This window comes from Meriones unguiculatus, chromosome 19 (genome assembly GCF_030254825.1).
Source record: "Meriones unguiculatus strain TT.TT164.6M chromosome 19, Bangor_MerUng_6.1, whole genome shotgun sequence".
Lineage (NCBI taxonomy): Eukaryota > Metazoa > Chordata > Mammalia > Rodentia > Muridae > Meriones > Meriones unguiculatus.
Genome location: NC_083366.1, coordinates 47441601 through 47463539, shown reverse-complemented (window position 1 = coordinate 47463539; position 21939 = coordinate 47441601). Strand labels below are relative to the sequence as shown.

The following is a 21939-nucleotide window of genomic DNA, read 5'->3' as shown; positions in this document are numbered from 1 at the left end:
AACATCAACCCTAATCTCTAAGAATCTTCCCCATTTGACCCCTGCTGGAGTGAAGCCGTTAGGCACTAAGAGCCATCCAGATCCTGACTGCAGGAGACCTCTTCCTGCTGATCCAGCATCTTCCTGTAGTCTCTCTGTGACTGTGGCTCTACCTTTGCTAGGCTGCTTAAGCCTGCGCATGCGCACATTCTGCTCTCTTGCTGCTGGCCCCTTCCTTCCTGCCTTAACCAGAACTTTTACATGCTCTGCGCCCCGCCTGCTGGATGTAGGCAAGAATTTGCTTGCAGATCATGGAGCCAGTTTCGTCCTTTAGGATGTTCACACTCTTGTTTATAGTTTTTCAAGTAAGCAGCAAAGGAAGAAATGAAGTAACCTTGTGTTAAAGGTCAGCTAGTTCCTGAGCAACGTTTATCAGATTTCTAGGTAAAACTGCACCAACACCACTGTCTAGTGCCAGTGCACTTTTCTCAGTGAAGAAAACAAGAAAGATAATCATCTTGTTAATCATATAATCAGAGTTTACTCTCAATAGACGATCTACTTTTTATAAATGATGCTTCCAGTTTATAAACTAGCTTGGTCTTTTTTTTTTCTTTCTTTTTTTTAAGAATGAAAATGTCAGAGTGGGTGGCTCTGTCTTATTTTCCTGCCTTTTCGTAAAGATTAATCATCCTACTGATAAATGTTGTGACTTAAGGTTTTCGAGGCCAAATGTCTAGTTAATTTCCAGAAAATTTTCATGTTCATGATTCCAAGATCTTTGCAAAGTGACCACTTTGTTTTTATTCAATAAAGTAGTAACGTGACTATACATACATATGAAGAACTTTATCATTAAAATGTGTGATGTCATTTAAAATTGCTTATGAAAGAAGCAACATTTTATTTTCTCTAAGTATTTGTGAAGTAACAAGCAGAAATTATGTTGCCTCCATTTATACTATTGAGAAGCAGAATGAAACTGACATAAAGAAAGATTTGGTCTCTTTCCTAGTCTTTGTCTAAGTCACAGAGAAAGATAACTGGGGACAGCTTACAGCAAGAAATAGGCTTTTTGCCCTGCCAGCATTGTGAGTTGTTTGGTTGGTTGTTTCATTGGTTTTGGTTTTTTGAGAAAGGGTTTCTCTGTATAGTCTTGTCTGTCCTGGACTCACTTTGTAGACCAGGCTGGCCTTGAACTCACAGAGATCTGCCTGCCTCTACCCCACATTATGAGTTTTTAAAGATTATTTCTTGAATGTCTTGAACGTACCCAATTGCGGCTGACAGAACAGAATAACTGGTTTGAACCCCAGCACACCTGCTTTCTATACTATGTGCCGAAGCTCTTATTTTTCTGTTGCTAAGAAAGTAAAACCCTTTTGCCCTGAAGGAAAACAAAGGTCACTCACAGCTCTTATTTTCCTAGCTCCCTTTCCAGTGACATAACCTAGAAGCCTGCCAGGAAAGTCATAGGGCAGGTCACATGGACAGCTGTCCCCTCTGTCTCTGTGTTTGCCCTGTCAGGTCATGCTCTCAAAGCGAGCTCCTCTCACATTGTCACTGGATGCCAGGCCTTCTCTCCATTCCTACTGCGGGATGTGCTGGCTGGTGGAGCAGGGGAAGAGACCTTTCCACACACATTCCTTTCTCCTTGCCCTTACTTCCTCCTGCCTTTCCTCTGCCAGTAGAAGCCTGAAAACAACCATTTCTAAAATTCCTTTCATGTTGTTTCTTTTCTCGGATTAATTACTTATTGAATTTTCTTATCTTTTTTAAAAAAGTTTATTATGGTGCACTTGCCATGGCATTCATGTGGCAATCAGAAGACAACTTGTGGGAGCTGATTCTCTCCTTCCACTACATGGGTCCTAGGGATTGAACTCAGGTCATCAGGCATGGCAGCCAGCACCTTTACCAGCTGAGTCACTTCTATGGCCCCTTCATTTTTTACCTTCAAAACAGAGTTGAATTACTATGGAAATAATATACACATAATTATGCTTTTAGGGCTTTATTAAAATGTGATGATCAGTGAGTGACATTTAAGGATAGAATGATCTCATAGACGTAATTGTATTTATTTTTATGTTCATTGTATTCATATGTATGTGTTGATGTGTGTGTGTGTGTGTGTGTGTGTGTGTGTGTGTGTGTGTGTGTGTTTGAAGGAGGTTCTATGTAGGCCAAAAGCCAACATCAGATGTCTGTGTCTATTTTCTCCCTTATTTTTTGAGGCAGGCTCTCTCAGGGAACCTATACCTCACCAATTTGGTAAGACTAGTTAGCCATCAAGTCCTAGATTATATGTACCCTCCTCCACAGTCAGGATTCAAGCTTAGGTTCTCATGCTTGTTCAATACTGACCAACCTAGCCATCTCCCCAGCCCCCATATATAATTTTATTTAACATAGAATCTCAGAAATAAATGAGGATGCTATTTTAGGCCCATGATTTTCATAGGGACAGAGGTGCAGAGTGTATAGACTTCACTTGAAAGTAATGTGGACTTGAAAATAAGTCTTTTGATTCCAAGTTCTGAGTGCTTGCATTCCTGTACTATAGCCTAAGCCCAAGAATGGACCCAATCTCATGATATACCCCAAGGAAAGGAAAAGAGGACATGAAGCTAATTGATTAATGTGTGTCACTTTAACTTTGAGTGACACTGTGAGTGGTGATTCATTAGGTAAGACCATATCCTATAGGGTTCCTCCTTAGCAGATCCTTTGAGGGACCCACAGGACTCTGTACCTTCTGTGTCACAAGCACTAACCGCTGTGTGCTTAGAAAGTTCCACCTACTCATCCATTTTCTTGTTCTATTTATAAAAGATATATATATATGCATATATATATAAACTTTTTATTGATTCTTTGTGAGTTCCACATCATGCACCCCGGTCCTACTCATATTGTTTCCGAATATTCACCCTTTGCTCCTGCAACCTTCCTCCCAAAATACAAACACACACACAAACAAACTAAAGTATAAAAAAACATCTCATTGTGGAAGCTGTAGTATGTCGTAATGTGTCCCACCGTATATCTCCCTGTCCACTCATCTTCACTCGCAAATGTTCATTGTGACAATGATATTTTTGAAAAGGAGAAATAAAAATCATTTGTAATGTACTAGACAAAGTGTTTATTGCTAATAAGACAGGTGATTTCTTCTGACTTATCTAATCCTCCCCAAAGTAAACCTAGACATGTTCCTAATCGCCCCCACATACTCATAAAATAGACCCATATCACATCACGACCCCACACGGATCAGCTCCCATTACTGACTTCTTATGGGACACCAAGAATTGCCAGCTCCTGGTAATGAATAGCCATGTTGCTTTGGGAAAGATTACATTGTGTTTGGACCATAATTTCCCAGCAAATTTTAAAATTTTTATTTGTAAAAGTATCCATTTATGTGGTTTAATTTGTATGCCTTTTCTTTTGGGAAATGAGTGCTTTTGCATTTTTATTGCCTATATTGTAGAAGAGATAACTTAGAAGCCTATAGAGGCCAAGGGAGACATAGAGCGTTGTTCTGAGGATGGAGACCAGATACGACACAGATCAGATTCCTCAGGAACCTTTCGTGAGAATATCACAGATGTGTGGTTGATAAGCCTTAGCATGTTATTTTATTGTGGCATCTATAATCTTGTAATTCCAGGTACTGTTTGTTTGTTTGTTTGTTTGTTTGTTTATTTGGTCAGGTCTTTTGGTGGGGGCATCTGTTAGTGGTATTTAACCTGTATCATCATAGGGTAGAGATGTGATATGGGTCTATTATATGTGTTTGTAGGGGTTGATTAGGAAAAGCTCTAGGTTTACTGTGAAGGGTGATTGGACAATTCAGAAGTAACAACTGATTTGGTATATATATAATTGGTATATATATATATATCCTTACTTGAGAATGCAGACATTGATCAAGTCTGGTATTTAATGAATTACTGAACTTTCATTTAAGCTCCTAACTTCAAAAACTCCACTCAGGAGGGTGAGGGGACAGTTTCTTTTCATCACAAATCCAGGGAATCCTTCATAGCCAGCAACTAATTTAAAGTATTTCCAGTTGCTTGAGCTATATGTACTAGATGTAACATAGTTCATTATTTTTAGCCTTCTTGAGTATACTCCTTAGATATTGAGACCATTTGAATTTATTGACGGGAATGAATGCAGCTTTGTTTCCTTCCTGCTTTATCTATGCTCATCCAACTCATCGCCGTGTAACCAATGTTTTGGCTACTTTGTGGGTTCTTTTCTCTCTTTTCCACCCTTTTCCCCCTTATCAGCCCCCTAACACTAGATAAGAGGGAAAAAAGGATAGAGGGGAAAGGACGCGGTGCTATAGTTAGACTACTTCTTATGATTAGGGGCATCTAGTGCCTTGGGGCAAGTTTGATCTTCGAAGTCAGGATAGCTAATTTCTTTTTCCCATTTCTTTGCTCATGACTTCTTAATGAACTGCAACCAACAGCATCCAGCCACCAACCAGCCAACATCAGCAACAATAGCAACTCAGCTTCCTGGGGCCCTAGGATTTATATGTCCTCTGAAAAGTCCCCAGAATTCCAAATGTCACACACTCACAGAAACTGTCTGCAGCTGGCAAAACCATGCCCCTGTTAGAGCTTGAGGCAAATCATAATCAGCTGCTGTGAAGAAGCCTTTTATTCCCACACCTGGGATTAAAACAAAAGCATATTCCTATAACATTTCTGTGTTTCCTAAAGAAACCAAAATTGTGAAATCCTCACTACATCTCTGTGTTCTTTTGTATCTGCCCTTGTCTCACAACTCCTATTCCCTTAACCCCCACCCTGAAAAACAAAACAAAACAAAACAAAAAGCCATTTTGTCCTGGAAGCTGTAGTGTACCTGTGTATCACACAGGGTACTCCTTGTCCGCACATCTTTACTGCAAACACTCGTTGCAGTGAGTTACTGCTCTGGTTTCTGCTATGCTGTCAATACTGGACACCAGGATTTCTGGGTTTTTGTTTTGTTTGTTTGTTTGTTTGATGTCTTGCCTGTGTCATGGAGATCCTGCAGCTTTGGATATTTGTAGACTACAGTGTGATGTTTTGATCTGTGTATATGTGATTGAAAAATTCAGCTGGGTTAATTAGCATCTCTATCCTCTTACTAACCATGTTTTGTGGTGAATACATTAAAAAATGTATTATCTGAGTAATTTTGAAAGTTGAACTATTTAATTGTTAGATATTCCATGCAGTAGTTCCCTGAAACAAATTCCTCTAGTCTGTGAAACTTTGTGCCTTTCATCAACTCTCTCCTTTCCTCATACCCTCACTCTGTAGCTTCTGGACTAGTGTGTGCTTTATATCTATGAAACTGACTTTACAAAGATACCTATTGTCACTACAATATTTGTCGTTCTGGGCCTGGCGTATTTCACTAAATACAGTGTATTCTATTTTTGCTCATGTTATTGCAAATGACAGACTTTTTTAAAGGGAGAACAGTAATCTATTGTATATATTTACCACCTTTTGTTTATTCATTTGTTTTTGTGCTTGTTGTTGTTGTTGTTTTTGAAACAAGGTCCTATATTCTAGTTTGGCTTCAAACTCAATATGTAGTTGAGGATGACCTTGAGCCTTCTGGTCCTCCTGCCTTCACCTCCCAAGTGCTGGGATTACAACATACATAAATATAACCAGTTGTATGCAGTGGTGCTATCTGAACCCAGTGAATGCTAGGTAAGCATTCTGCCAACTGAGTCACATCCCTGTCTCATATATTTATTCTTCTGGTAATGGGAATTGTTCTTGACTACATCCCTCATGACGGTTTATGCTACTCACTTGTCATCTTAAGCCCTGATCTTCTGGACCATCTTCTATTCCTTTCAGTGTGGTTCCTGTCTAGAATCTGGGCTTTTCTTCGTCTGACCCTGTGGTGTCTCAGGAACCTGCTTTGCAGATGCATTATTTCACCTCTTATTTTTTTTTTTTAAATTCTATATTCAATTCACCCTTCACAAAGTATCCAGTGAGTTCCCAGAAACAAATCTGACTGTATAGTTCTTCCTCTTGCCCATATACTGAGCCACTCCTTGCTTAAAAAACAAAACCTAAATGTCTGGGGGCGGGGGGCATTGTGCTGTCTTTCAGTTGATATATCCGTCTTTTCTACTCATTTGTTCTTTCAACTACCCATTCAGCACCAGCTTCCTGGGCTCTGTTGTAGAACATTTGCCCTGTCTGTGTAGAATGTCCTGCTTTCAACCCGTCTCAGCATGGCAATGTCTTCTTACCCTCTGAGCCATTGCAGATGTAGATGTCTCAGCCTATGTCTAGGTTCTCGTGGCTTCTCTCTGTTCCCCAGAGTGGGACACAGATCGTGGCCTCTCATTCATAGGACACTTCCTTCTCACCCCTGGATGGCACCTAACCATACATTCTGATTAGCTCAGCAACCATGAAGCCTCCTCACTTTAGTTCCCACAGCATTTCAGCTGCTGTCATTGTTCAGGAGGCCTCATCACTAATTCTCAGTGCTAATTACCGATATTTCTTTAGCTCTCTCATTCGTTTTGTGTTCACTTGGGTCTAATCTAGATGAAACTTGCCATTCATTAGAATTATGTTTCGGTTAATTCTCATCTCTAGAAACTTGGGTTTTTTTGTTTGTTTGTTTGTTTGTTTTGAGAGGGAAGTTGTAAGGAAGGGATAACAACTAACTTACTGTGGAATGATTTCAAGCACCAGTGGAGGAGGTAATTGGCAGTAAAGTTCTTCCTAGTATCTTTCTGATGGTTGTGAGGGGCCACGTCAGTCTATGAAGGTATGCGATTATTCCATTAAGGAGGAGACTGGAACAAAGGAGTAGAGCCTAATCCTTGGGGCATTAGGATATTAACCAGTCACAGAAAATGAACGCACCATTTGCGTGTAGGTGTATTTACCACCCAGATTTAGCAAGTTGCTGAGATGCACTGCAGGGGAAGGCCAGTAGTCAATCCTTAGACTGCCATGTACTTGCTTTCTGCTTTATCTGCTGTTTGTGTTTTACTGTTAATGGCACCTGTCTCTGTTAATGACTGTTAGTGACACCTCTTACCGTCGGTTAGATTCTTGTTCCGTATTAATTTTTGAAGATTTATTTTACTGATGTATGTGTGAGTGTTTGTATGAGTGTATGTCTTGTGGGTTAGGTGCCCACAGAGGCCTGAAGAAAGCATTAGATCTCCTGCGGTTTGTTGTAAGCCAACCAGTGCAAATCCTGGGAACTAAACTCTGGTCCTCTGCAGGAGCAACAAGTGCAAAGCCTAAAAAAATGGGCTCTGTTGGCTTTTGAGTTTGTCCAGTTCCTCAGTGTTATCAGAACTCCTATTATTAATAAAACTGTCAATAAACTCTTTCTAGCTCGCTGGTGTAGGCTATTGCATAGTATTCCCTTTCATTTCTGTTATTGCTTATTTTTTTAATATAGTTTAGATAAGTATGCAGGAATGTGTATATGGATACTCATATGTGTGAAACAACATATGTGTATGTGCAAGTGTGCATTAGAGGCCAGGGTTCGGCCTCATGTCATTCCTTATGAGCTCTCCATTTCGAGTCTTTGAGACAGTCTCTTACCAATCTCCAGGTGTCTGCCTGTCTTTGCCTCCCCAGTGTGGGCCACCACAGCTATCTTTTTATGGCCTGGCTCTTTGGCATGGGTGGTTGTTTAAGTAGGCACTTTCTTTCTTTTCCCTTATCACCTTTCCTCTCCCTTTTCTTACCTTCAAATCGCTTCTCCCATCCCCCAGCGTTTTTTGCAGTACCAGGCCTTCAACCCACGACTTTGCACATACTAAGAAAGTTTCTACCACTGAGCTGCATCCTGTTTTTTGGTTTGTTGTTTGTTGTTGTTTTGGTCTGGTTTTTTTTGGGGGGGTTGTTTTTTTTTTTTTTTTTTAAGAACATACATACTTTGAAAGCTACATTTGGTATTAGTGGTTTTCTTTAGTATCATCTTAAAAAAACGGAATTTTTCCCTTCAACTTTAATTTTCTATTTTGTTAGCTGCTTAAAAGAGTTTAAAACAATTACAAGCCATTCTTGTAAACGTCTCCTTTTACACATGTATGGCTCAAAGTTTCCTTATGCACTGCCTTATCTTCACATAGATTTAGCTATGTTACATTTTTACTGTCATCTTTTTTTTTCTGAAGAATTTCTTACGGGGTGGAGCAGGGCTTACTAAGGATCATTTAAGCCCTCTTGTACGCTAAGCACATGCTCTACCACTGAACTGTCCTCCCTACCCGCTTTTGAAAGCACCTAAAGGAATCTTTGGAACTGAAACGTGGTGAAGAACACTTTCTTTTCCTACAGAGGACACTGCATTGGCTCCCATCACCCACATGGCAGCTCACAACCATCTGTAGCGCTAATTCCAAAAGATCTGATGTCCTCTTCTGGCCTCCACAGGCACCTCCATATAAGTGGTACACATACATACATACATGCAAAACACATAAAACAACAAACAAACACGACCTTTTGAAAAGACTACGTATTTAGAACGTTTGTTTCATATTTCTAGGGTGGTTCCGATCTGTTAGGTTTATGTTTGTAGGTATTGGACATGAAGCAGTTCGGGAAGAACTCGGATTTCATTTTCTACCACTGTTTTCCTCGGCTCTTACTCTTTCCAGTCTGATTTATCTGACTTGAGGTTGGTGCCCTTTCTCACAAAAATGTATGTGCTAGGGACTGACATGGCTCCGAAATTGGGTTCTTTTATTCCTGTGGGTACCACTGCAGTCATCTCAGGTTTAGGGGTGTTCTATTTCAGAATTCACACCGACCCTTTATTCTCTGTAGGGTTTACGATTTTCTTCTGTAAAAGTGAAAGAGTCTTAACCTCCCCACCCCCACCCTCCATGTTTACTTAGAAACTGGTAACTCTTATAAGATGCACCTGCTGGGTGTGCAGGGCGTCATCAGTCTAGCTTGGACTCGGCAACCTGCTGTAGCTCAAACTCTGGCTCAGATTCAGTCAAATTTTCTTCTGCTTGTCTCCTTGGCTCCTCTCTCATTGCTCATATATGTCCACTTGAATTTCTGTGATTGTTATAAGGCCTCCTGGAACTAGGCCTGCTTCCCTGTTTCTAACTTCAGCTTTAAATTTCTGTACATGTTACTTTGTGCTCTGAAGGACAGCTTGATTTCCACTTCAGTGTCTTTGGAAATTATATGTTCTGTCTCTATAAAATCATGTTCTCTGGTCTGCTCTAATCCCCTTCTAAAGGATTTTCATTGTGTTCTGTTCATACTGTTGCTCTCATTACTGCCTGATGGGTATTTAGGTTTCCAGTAGCTACACTCCTTAAATGAATATTCCACTTTCTTGTCAGTTATGTTGACATTCAGGTCTGGTGTTCAAAGAGCCTGTGTCCCTCAAGTATTTGGTATGAAAAAAAATTGGCCGTGTTCCGCTACAGAGTACCCTGGGCCAGCACACTGGTCCTGTCAAATAGCATCTTAGTCACTTGAGTGCCATTGAAACCAAACCCACTTCTTAAGGCTGAAGCCAGCCTCTCTGTCTGTTTTGTCCCTACTGCCAGTAGGAGCCAAACAGTTGCCCTGTGTTGAGCTGTGCCTAGATCTGGGTCTCCGTAGTACTTACACGAGGACTCTCTAGCAGCATCTGTGGTGTATTGTTTAAACCATGAAGGAGCAAAACCTGGTGTCTCCATGGAGTAACTGTAGGACACACTCAAAGTGCTCAGCTCTGAGACACAGCACAGTCATGCAGGCCTGTGATTGGAGGACTCCAGGATAGCCACAGGCATCCTGTTAGGACAGGATGCCTTTGAATGATGTCACTTATGTGGAACACTGCAGTTGGTGTCCTTTGTATTGTAGGTCACTGGCTGGTTAGTATTTATACTACCAGTTCAGTCTGCCTACCAAAACTAAAGTACTGTAAGACAATCTATAGTCTAGATTAAAGGACTGTAGGATAATTTACAGTCCATGGATGGAAATTATTTCTCACTGTGTAATAAAGCCATGCTAATAGTTCTCTTTATTACTAAGGCAGATAAGATAGAAACTTGAACTTTACAGAAAATTTCTTTTTAAAATGTTTTGGATATTTACTTGCATTTTTAAATTTTCTCTTCGCTCTTAAATTGGCATCTTTACATTGTTTGTCTTGTAGGTTAGCATGGCATCACTGAAAGAACTAGACCAGCGACTCTTTGAAAATTACATTGAGGTAAAAGCAGATCCTATTGTTGGATCCTTGGAACCTGGGATATATGCAGGCTATTTTGATTGGAAAGACTGTCTGACTCCAACAGGTAAGTTTAGAAGCATTCTTGGCTTCTCAAAATGCTACTTAGGGTGATGGTATAAATAGGGTTCTGTCTGCCAAGATGTAGTTAAACTGTTTTTATTTATATTCATTATTTCCTGTTCTTACCAAAGACCAGGCCATTAGTTAGTTTTACTTACTGATTTAAATAATTTTTAAAATACTATTCCTTTTTAAAAATTTATTTTTCTTTCATAAATTACATCCTAATTCTCCCTACTTTCTTCCCTTCAGTCTTACCCCCTCACCTTCCCTTTCCCACAGATACACACACATACACACACACACACACACACACACACACACACACACACACCTGCTTCTCCTCAGAAAGGAGCAGGCCTCGCAGAGACATCAACCAGATATGGCATAACAAGCTACAATAAGACCACACACATATCCTCATATCAAGGCTGGATAAGGCAATGCAGTAGAAGGAAAAGGGTTCTTTTCCTTGGAAAGGCAGGCAAAAGAGTCAAAGACAGCTCCCACTGCCACTGTTAGAAATCCCACAAAAAGACCAAGCTACACAACCATGACAGATATGCAGGTGGCCTACATCAGATCCATAGAGGCTTCCTGATTGTTCTCTGCTAGCCCCCAGGAGTCCTGGTCAGTTGATTCTGGGGGCTATGTTCTTATGGAGTCCTTGATCCCTCTGGTTCCTCCAGTTCTCCCCGCCTCCCCTTTCTCCGCTGGACTCTGCGAGCTCCACCTAATGTTTGGCTGTGGGACTCTGCATCTGCTCTCATCAGTTGCTGGATAAAGTCTCTCTGATCTCTCTAATGATGATTCTGCTAGGCTCTGGTCTCAGCACATCCTTCAGGCAGGACCAGTTAGTAGATTGAAGGTTTTGTGATTGGGTTGATGTCTGGTTCAGGCACCTTGTCCCCCGTTGGTGGGAGTCTTTGTAGGGTCACCTTCATAGATTCCATGGAGTTTCCATTGTACTGGGTTTCTATATCAACCCCATTCCAGTCGTCTCTTTCAGTATTCTCTCTCTCTACCCCTCCTCCCCCAACACCTCACCCCTCCTGTGCCTATCCCCTCCCTGCCTTCTCATCCCCAGTCTACCTACAAAAAACTATACTATTTTTCTCTTCCGAGGGAGATCCTCGCATCCCTCCTTAAGTCCTCCTTAGCCTTTCTGGATTATAGCCTGATTATCCTTTACATTTAATATACACTTATAAGTGAGTACATACTATGTTTGTCTTTCTGGGTCCAGGTTCCCTCACTTAGGATGATGTTTTCTAGCTCCATTCATATGCCTGATAATTTCATGCTGTCAAGAAATAATCATACTGAGTGTTGAAATCAATAAATAGAAACAAAGAGAACAATACAAAGAATCAATGAAACAAAGAGTTGGTTCTTTGAGAAAATCAAAATAGACAAATCGTTACGGAAACTAACTAAAAGACGGAAAGAGAATATCCAAATTAATAAAATTGAAAATGAAAAAAGGGACATAATAGCAGACACCAAGGAAATCCAGAGATTCATAAGGACATACTTTAAAAACCTGTACTCCACCAAATTTCAAAATCTGAAAGAAGTGAATCATTTTCTTCATAGGTACCACTTACCAAAGTTAAATCAAGATCAGATAATTTAAATAGACCTGTAACCCCCAGTGAAATTTAAGCAGTCATTAAAAGTCTCCCAACCAAAAATGATGTTAGCAGATAATTCTACCAGACTTTCAAAGAGGAGTTAACGCCAGTACTTCTAAAATTATTCCACAACATAGAAACAGAAGGAGCATTGCCCAATTCATTGTATGAGGCCACAGTCATCTGAAACCTAAGTCGCATAAAGACTCAACACAGAAAGAGAATTACAGACCAATAGTTCTTATGAATTTAGATGCAAAAGTACTCAATAAGATACTTGCAAATCTAATCTAGGAACATATTAAAAAAATAATCTGCCATGATCAAGTAGGCTCTATCCCAGAGATACAGGAATGATTCAACATATAAAAATAAGTAAATGTAATCCACCATATAAACAAACTAAAAGGAAAAAAAAAAAAAAAACACGTAGTCATCTCACTAGATGCTGAAAATCTAATACCCTTCATGATAAAAGACCTGGAGAGATTAGGGATGCAAGGGACATACCTAAACATAATAAAGGCAATGTACAGGAAACCGATAGCCAGCATCAATTAAAGGAGAGAAATTCAAAGCAATTCCACTAAAATCAGGAACAAGACAAGGTGGTTCACTCTCTCCATATCTATTCAATGTAGTGCTTCAAGTTTTAGCTGTAGTAGTAAGACATCTAAAGGAAATCAAAGGAATACAAATTGGAAAGGAAAAAAAGTCAAAGTATCATTATTTCTAGATGATATAATAGTATACATAAGTTACCCTAAAAATTCCACTAGGGAGCTGCTACAGCTGATAAATACTTTCAGTTAAATGACTGAATACAAAATTAACTATGCCTTAAAGATGGAGCTGGTTTCCGCCTTCCACCTTCCCGATGGTGAGTGCTCTCTGTCACGAACAACTCCACATTTGGCTAAGGCCGAGGATCTGGCTTGCTTCTATGTATGTGGACCTATCTGCATTGCCCCCGTGGCACACCTGGGTTGGCTACCCAGAGGCTATTTAAGCTGTGGGCTGGCTTTCCCCGGGGTCCGAGGATTGTTCAATGTTCCTGAATAAACTGCATTGAAAAAAAAAATAAATAAATAAACAAACAGAATTCCTCCTATATACAAATGAGGAATAGACTGAAAAAGAAATCAGGGAAACAACACTCTTCACAATAGCCACAAATAAAATATCTTGGAGTAACTAACCAGGCGAGTGAAAGACTTGTATGACAAAAACTTCAAGTCTTTGAAGAAGATATCAGACAATGGAAAGATCTCCCATGCTCATGGAGCCATAGGATTAACACAGTAAAAAAACAACTGTCTTGTCAAAAGCAATCTCCATATTCAGTGCAGTCCCCATCAAAATTCCACCACAGTTCCAAGACCTTGAAAGGACAATACTCAACTTCATATGGAAAACTAAAAACCCCAGGATAACTAAAGCAATCGTGAACAATGAAAGAACTTCCAGAGCTATCACAACCTCTGATCTCAAGTAGTACCACAGTACAGTAATAATAAAACCCATTAGCCCAAAACCAGACACATTGATTAATAGAATCGAATTGAAGACCCAGACATGAATCCACATGCCTATGGACCCCTGTTTTTGGTTTTGGTTTTTTTGTTTCTTTTTTTTAATTGTTGTTTTTTTATAAAGAAGCCAGAAAAACATACTGGGAAAAGAAAGCATCTTCAACAAAAACCTTACTTTCTTTATCTCTTTTATTGTCATGTAGGCTGATCCTTGAGTTGTATAAAAACAGTTCCATAGTAAATGTGGCTGTTCAAGCATGTGTGTGCAGTAGAATTAGATTCCTTCAGATGTGTATCCAGGAGTAGATTGGCTAGATGCAGTACTTTCAGTTTTCCCTCCATCCTGATTTCTATATTCCTGAGCTAATTTAACTCCCTTCCCAATCCTCTCTAACATTTGTTAATATTGTTTTCTTGATAGCCATTGTGGCTGGGGTGAAATGAAATCTCAGTATTGTGTTTATTTACATTTCCTTAATAGCTTATCATCTTGAATATGTTTTCATATATTTGTTGGATATTTGTGCTTGCTTTGAGAATTTCTATTCATTGCCCATTTATTGATTGGGTAATTGAGGGCATTGGTGGAGGTTTGTCCTCAGTCAAAATTCATATAACCATTCTAAAATATTTTGGTTAACAATCTTAATAGTGTTTTTAGAGTTTCCATCTACAGAAAGTGAATTGTACAGACCACATAGGAAACTAATTACTAATTATAAGAGTTACAGTAAATCATGTTTCCAATACTATGTGCAGTAAATTTTAAAACCCAGTTGATTAACTTCATTATTTAAGAAGAAATTTCTGTTAAAAATCATAGCTATGTTTTTTCTAACCTGACAGATACTTATATCTTTTTTATTGATCTGTATGTCACAATGATTGTTCTTGCTGGTTCTGCATCACATAACTGACTGTTCTTAAGATTTTAGTTGTTCTAATATCTGTGATTATGAGGAACTTCTTGAGTATTTAAATTTTATGAATTTTAACAAAATTGAAAATAGTGCTGGTCTTTCATTGTCAAATACACATGCAAGGTATTTGAAGCATATTGAAAAGCTTTCTTTAAATATTTTCTGTTTTTAGCTGTTTTTAAGTTTGTAACACATATAAATTTAAGTTTATTAACATTCTTTAAAGTATTTAATAAATGAATTTAAATTTAACCATTTTATTCAAGTAAAGTACATTACTGATTTTTAATTCAAGTGCTTTATATTAGTAGTGATATGTAGATTTCTGATGAGGATGGAGAAATTCACAGGTATTATGACATGAAATGTCTAGTACTACTCTGGAGTCACACCTCAGTGAAAATATTGAGTAGGTGATGTCTGTGATCTAGAGCAGCATGATTCCAACTCCTCAAGCTGGGTCAGATGCATCCCATAGTGTCCTGACTCATGATTAGGCCATCAGTTATAAGATGTCTGCTGCCGGGGTGACTCATAAGTCTCACACAGAATATATGTACACCACTCATGTGACATAGTGAGTACATAGCTCTTCCATGTTTGTGTTTGCCTCCCCCAGAGCAGCTTCGGCTCTGTATCCGTATCTTTGCCCTCAGGGCCTAGCTGACATATTTTCACTGAACTGTGTGAGAGACATAGCACAGTTCAGTTGCCGTGTATTATATCTTGTAACATGAATCGATCTTTTGGAACTCAGGCTCCACATAGAATTTCTAGAAAATAAAAAAGATGCTAGGAGAATGAAGATAAGGAAAAGTTGGATTTTTCAAAACTTGAACACAAAAGACAACCTTGCTGGTACTCCCTAACATTCATTAAAGTAAATGTTTGTGGCTTTCTGCCTTCTCCTCTGTACTCTCATTCCTCTGTACTGCTATGAGGAAATGTCTCAAACCAGGTAGTTCATAAAGAATGAGGTTGGGAGTGTAAGATCAAGTTGTGGTGATTCAGTGGTACTGTGGCTGCGTCCTTCAGAGAGGGCAAAGCCTGTATCCTCATACCAGGGAAGGATGTCAGAGAAGAGGCTAACTACTCAAGATCCTTTATAAGGCAGTCCTCCATTGACCTTTCCAAATGATGTTCATGTGAGTTAACATTATTTATAATCACTGATATAGTGTATTGCTGTATTCATTGCTGTCAGTAAGCATAATGAGTGTGTGACTAATATCATCCCTGGATATACAGAAAAAGAAAGGCATGATTGATGTCAGCAAATAAAATTGTGCTACCCCATTTAGTTCAACTAAATGTTTTAGTATTAATTCCCATACAAGCAAAATAATTCTGCTAACACTTCAAAAGAATCAGTTGTAAGGATGACTGGTAAACTATAAATGACCTTTGAAGTTTTTCTCCCTAAATACCTCCTGGTTTTTTAGGCAATGGATTCCAACAGTCAGTTCCCTCTGTTGCCACCTGTGTGTGCCCCCTCTCTCTCCTTTCCTCCCTCCCTCTAGCCTGTGGAGAGGCTGTCCCCATAATCACTCTACCTATTCTCAGGCCTTGCTTCCTTTGCAAGCTGATGTTAATTGGAGATAGTGGGATAAGGGTGGGATCACATGTTCACTTCCCCTTCTTAGCACTGGGATGCAGCCTGGCTTGAACCTGTCTAGGCACTGGGCACGCTGTCACAGTCTCTGAGTTCATATGTGCATCAGTCCTGTTGTGTCTGGAAGACACTGTTTCCTAGGAATCACCTATCCCCTCTGTTTCCAACAACCTTTCCTTCTCCTCTTCCATAAAGCTCCCTGAGCCCTGAAGGGAGAGGATTGATTACAATATCCCATTTAGGACTGAGTGTTCCAAAAACTCCTATTCTCTGCACATTGTCCAGTTGTAGGTCTCTGTATTTATTCCCATCTACTGCAAGAGGAAGCTTTTCTGATGATGGCTGAGCAAGGCACTGATTTATGAATATAGCAGAATGTCATTAGGAATCATCTTATTGCCTTGTTCCTTTAGCAGAACAGTAGTATTTGGTTTTTCCCTTGTGCCCATTGTCTTTCCAGTGTCAGGTTCTTGGCTACCTGAGTAATGTCCGACATGATTCCATCTCGTGGAGTGGGCCTTAAATCCAATCGAGAGTGGTTGGTAGCCCCATACTTGTGCCATTGTTGCATCAGCATATCACAGTGACAGTCACCATTGTAGGTTGAAGGGTTTATAGCTGGGTTGTTGTTTACCTTTTCCTCTGGTATCATACACCTGTCCATCTGTAACACTCGTCAGTAGGAGTGAGGGCTGTAGTTAGACACCAGCTTGACTTCCCTGTGTTCAATGAGATATGGAAATGTTATCAGCAATAGCTGTCAGTTTATGGAGAGCAACCAATAGCTTTGGCAATAGCCTGAGATATTTGGAGGTTTCCAGGGGTCTCCCTTGTCTCAGGAACATACACAGTTTCAGCACTGATCTTGAGCTGCTCTGTGTCCCTCTTCAGTCTCATTGCTTAATATAAGCTATTCTTGTAACTAGCACCCAACTGTGCAGTTATTGCCAGTCCCAGTCCATGGCATTGTTTCCCAGAGGTCCTTGCACATAGTCTGTCTACACTGGACTTCCCAACACTTTACCAGCTGCATCTGAGGCTTTAGATGGACACAGCATGTACCTTCACTGGCTTGAACCTGTCCCAGAGTTCTCTCCTGGTGTTCCCCTGGATTTGTTTAATCCTGTGCGGTGTCTACCCTTCATATGATCCAACTCATAGCATGCATTCTCTGACAGACTCTTTCAGCAATTAGTAGGTTCATTCACGAGAAACACCCTGACAAAGGTTCTTCCAGCAAGGTCTAATGTGAAAATAAACAGCAACTAAAATACAGTTTAGTTTAGTTTTTAAATGAATATATATTTTCAACAGAATGCCAGATTGAGTCAACTATTCTTATTCAGTGAATGTTAAAGAAAGGAAATGTGTTGATTAAATAACAAAGCAATTGCAAAAATAAGAGTCATGCAGAAGGATCAGAGTATTTAATATGCACTTAGCACTAAGGGTCTCTTAAAGGTAGTACTGCTTGTCTAGAGACTTTCTCATAATTCTCTGAGCCTTATAGATCATATGCTGTATGCTTAGGCACTTTCAAAACTCTTCTCTGGATGTAGGACACTGAGGTTCTGGGTCCTGAACTCCTACTGTGAGCAGCTCAGCTCAATGTGAGTACTGTTTTATACGAAAACATGCCAGCTAAGTGGGTCTTATCCCTGAAGACATGCCCTGGTCCTTCATCCTTTTCTGCCTTGAACTCTGAAGGAAAGTTTTCATAACTCCTAGGGCTATTCTTTATTTCACTTGAGAAGTTTTGTGAGGACATTCTGATGGTCCTATATTTGATCTGCTCAAAAGCAGAAACGCAATTTCCATTTTCTGCAGGCAGATAAGCATGATTGTTCATCTTTCAAAGTCATAGTTTCATTATGTAAGCTCACTTTGTTTTTCAGACCTCCTTGTCTCCTTTTTACAAACAGTTTAATATATTATAGTCAATGCCATAAAACCATTTGTACAATGCTTTGAACATTTGGTTATAATTTCTTTGTCTGCCAAGCATTTTTCAATAAAGCTTAATTTTGGCCTTACTCATCTTCAATGTGAAATTGATTAACCTTGAGATGGACTGTGGCTTGCGTATTTCTTTTTTGCATGTCTTATCTGCTGAAGTATTTATTATGTATTAAATTGATAGCTGTAAAGTATGCTGCTTGGCATCAGGGTAAGCTAATAGCCTATTGTGCAAACCTAACTTATTTTTTAAGTTTTATTATAGAAAATTTCAAACACTTATCAGAATAGAACAGAATAACAAATCATGATTGACCTGTTGGCCAGCTCTGCAGTTATCAGTTCTGGCTTTGTGTGTTCTGTCTGTACTCCTGGACTGCTTCTAGGACCTATTATTTTGAAGTAAATTCCAGATATTAGGTCATGTCATCTTTATGTAAATCACATGACTAATTTTTCCTGAAGAAGCATAACTGATCATAATATCATTATAAGACTTGAAAGAAAATTAATGGTAATTTCTTATTTTCACCAAATATCTTGGTCATTGTTCAAACTCTAAATGCTTATTTCCCAGAAAGTTTGCTCAGGGTCCCTAGGTCTCTGTACTGCTTTAGTTGATGTATCCCTTGTTTTTGTTTGTTTGTTTGGTTAGTTTTGTTTAACCCTGTAGGGTCTCCCTTTTTAGTTTATTTGTTGAATAAATTAGGTTCTTTGTTGTGTGGATTTTCTGAAATCTTGGATTTTAGGATTGTTTCCCCATGCTGTTATCTGTCTTCTGTGCTTTCCATAAATTAATAAAAGGCTGTTAAGTTAAATTCTGTTTTCATGTAAGTTTACTTACAACGGAAGCTCTATAGTACTCAAGGTTGTTGTTATGCTTCCTGTTTGTGATATTAGGATTTAAAATTGAATTCCAGTGTTATTTGGACCATCCTTTTAATGGTTCATGGTAAACTTTCATCTAATGATTTACCACCGATTTGTGCCAAGATATGTCTCTTTCTGTTTTAGTCTGTGTGCATATGAGTGGAGAGTGTGCATGCCCTGACATGCATGTGGAAGTCAGCAGGCTTTCAGAAATAGGTCCCCTTCTTCCAACTTGGTTTTTTAAGGGAGGGTCTCACGTATTTCTGCCATACTGCATACTCCAGGCTATCTGGCCCAGTAGCTTCCAGAAGTTTCTCCTGTCTCTGCCTCTCATTTCACTTGAAGAGTGCTAGGATCACAGATGAGTAGCACTGCATCCAGTTTTTCTACTTGGATGCTGTGTCTTGAGTGCAGGTCATGAGCAAGTCCTCTTCCCCACTGAGCTGCCTTACCTACTGCTCTTTTGTTCTTTGTTGCTTTAATCTCATTGTTAGTGCTTGAGAAAATATAACTAAGATATGGAAATGTCTCTCCCCTCCTTTTCCCCACCTCCCTTCTTCTGGATGTCAACTCCAGTGCCTGCATGTGGGGCAAGTTTCCACCACACAGCTACAGCCCCAGCCCCCTGATACAGTGCGAACAGACATTAAGATTAAAAGGGATGTGAAGGTTCCAACAGTAGGACCAGGAACATGGAGAAAGGTAAACAAGGAGGCCTTGTGTCTAGGTAGGAGAGAGCCAAGCTAGGCTAGGCCAGAGGAAGACAAGTGAATGCTGGCTGGCTCCTACACAGTACCCCCTCTCCCACCCCACAAGCAACATAGCAAAGGGCCATATCTCTTCATGCGTTTCTTCTTCTAACTCAGCCAATAGTACAGTTTATAGTAGAGTAAACTCCAAGTAAGAATGGCTTAGAATATTTATTTCCCACCTAGTCAAGGAAGACCACCCCATGGACAAGGAGTTAGACATGAGGTAACCAAGAAAAACTACAGTCACATCTTGTAACCATGATAAGAGTTAACTACCCATTGACAATAAAGGAAAAAGACTTGTGATAAACTACAAGCTGATCAAATGATATAAATGTGAGAACAAAGGGAACACAGTCCTAATGAATGGCCAGCAGACCCGACATCCTGTAAGACCAGCAACACACCTGCAAGGTTGAGCGCTGCAGTGCCAGGCCAGGGCTAATGACTGGCAGGCAGTCAAGGACAGCAGCTAGTAAAGCAAGTCAGAGATGAACAGAGCAGTGCTGAAGGATGGATGGCTTCCCCCCTCCTCAGTTCCTGAGTGAGCAGCTCATACACTGGTTGAGCCAGGTAAATATACACAGGGCAGGGCTGCCCTTAATTAGTTGGGTGTATAGTTAGCCCAGAGAAACTAGCTAATTTCAGTAGAAGTCATCTTAGGCTTAGTCTAATTTCTCTCCTAAGTCCTATAATAATCCCCTAGAAAAATAGCCCAATGGGTCTTTCCCTTTCATGAGGCCCCTTGCATGTGGGAGTTACTCTCCCTTTTTTGGAGACTGTCTCTTGGGCCCTCCAGAGTTTCACTTGCTTTCTGGAGCTCTGCCTTCTGCTATAGCTTTAAGCCTTCTTCTAAGCCTTCTCTCTGTAGTAAAAACTCCTTTTAAGAGTCACCCTTCTGGTTGATGTAGACTTCAGTCTTACAGTAAGTGAGAGAATGGCCAAGAGCAGAATCACAGACTCAGTTGAAGTTCTGGGTGACAGGGAGTGTCCGGCATCCTAACTCTGGAGTTACAGCCACCTGAGACAAGAATGTTTCCCCCCATTCCACCCAGATAAGCTATTTGTTATTAGGGGTTACAAAGTATTTTCCCCATCAGCTACTTGGTTCCTTCATAGGAAAGGGCAGGACATTGTGTCCTTCGTTGAGCAATTTCCAAACAGGTGAGTTTCCTCGCATTTTTCAAGGGTCATCAACAAGATAGTTTTGGCTCTAAAGTTTTGTGGACTCCTTATGAACATACCTGATAAATGTCGTCTTGTTATAGTGGTTGTTCTTGTTGTTCACTAGTCCTATCCCCGAACTTATTTACTCAGCAAGCCCCGGAGTGGGCTTGTGGTCTTGAAGGCAGGTGCTGCTGCGATCTTGTGTTCTGGTGTAGTTCTGTGTGCCACATTTGGTGGACATCTTTGTCCCAGAGGGACCAGCCCCTGGAAGGCAGGAGGATGGGAAATGAGGGACTCTTCCTCTCAGTTCTCTTCCTCTCCCCGCAGTGCCTGCCCACCTCATCTTGCCCAGGCTTCTCTGGTCTGTGTCAGTAAATCTCATCCAGAAATCTGTTGTGCAGTTGGCTAAGCAGTGTTAGTACCGAGTGCCCCTTACGTTCCAAGGATACCATGGTTCTCTTTGAAGCTAGCACCTGCTGAGCACTTCCAGAGCACCACTATTCCTGTCTGGCCAGTGAGAGAGGGTGTGTCCTTGTTCTCTGCAGCAGACTTTTCCAGGTAGTGAGGCACTGGAAAAAGTATACATGTATATTCTGTAGTCATTTTGTATCTATTGAACCCGTGGAACTTAAGCTTCTGTAGTACTATGGAAAGTGTCAGGGATTTCCCCCCCTCACTTTACCCCATCTTGTTTATGTAGCTGTAAGTCTAAGAGGCTCTTTCCAAAATTAATTTTTGCACTTTACAGCCTTTTGTAGAGCAGTAAGCAGTAGTAAAAAGAAGAGGTCCTGCAGAACCCTGGTTGGGCATACTTTCTCATGTCTCTATTTAGTGCTCGCTTGTGACCTGTTACACTGTGTTGTGCTAGCCCTGAGCTTACTGTTTCTCTTCAGTAGTTCTGGCTATGAGTGTTCGCAGGGCATCTGAAGACATGTTCTGCCAAGAGCCCTTTGTCCTCTGAGCAGACCCATTGCTCAGATGGGTAGCTGTCTGCAAACAGCAGCACAAGCTCCATGTTTAGAACATTGAAGATTTACAGCAAATAGTAAAATTTAGTTTGTCGGTTTCATATGTTCAGCCTAGAAGTTGCCATGGTTGTCACCCTGACACCTATTCAAAACAAAAGCCTTACTTAGTAGTCAGAATTCTAGTCTAGTAAGTAAAGCATATGGCTTTACTCTCGGT

The 21939-nt window shown here is 40.2% G+C and overlaps 1 protein-coding gene across 2 annotated transcripts in view; it reads left to right on the top strand.

Moving 5' to 3' along the window:
* The window catches only part of Exoc2 (exocyst complex component 2), a 165366-nt gene that overhangs the window by 113415 nt on the left and 30012 nt on the right, over positions 1–21939 (top strand). For both annotated transcript variants that reach the window (XM_060372888.1, XM_060372887.1), the window contains one exon: positions 10174–10315. In XM_060372888.1, coding sequence (XP_060228871.1) covers positions 10174–10315 — 142 coding nt within the window. The remainder of the gene's footprint in view (positions 1–10173; positions 10316–21939) is intronic.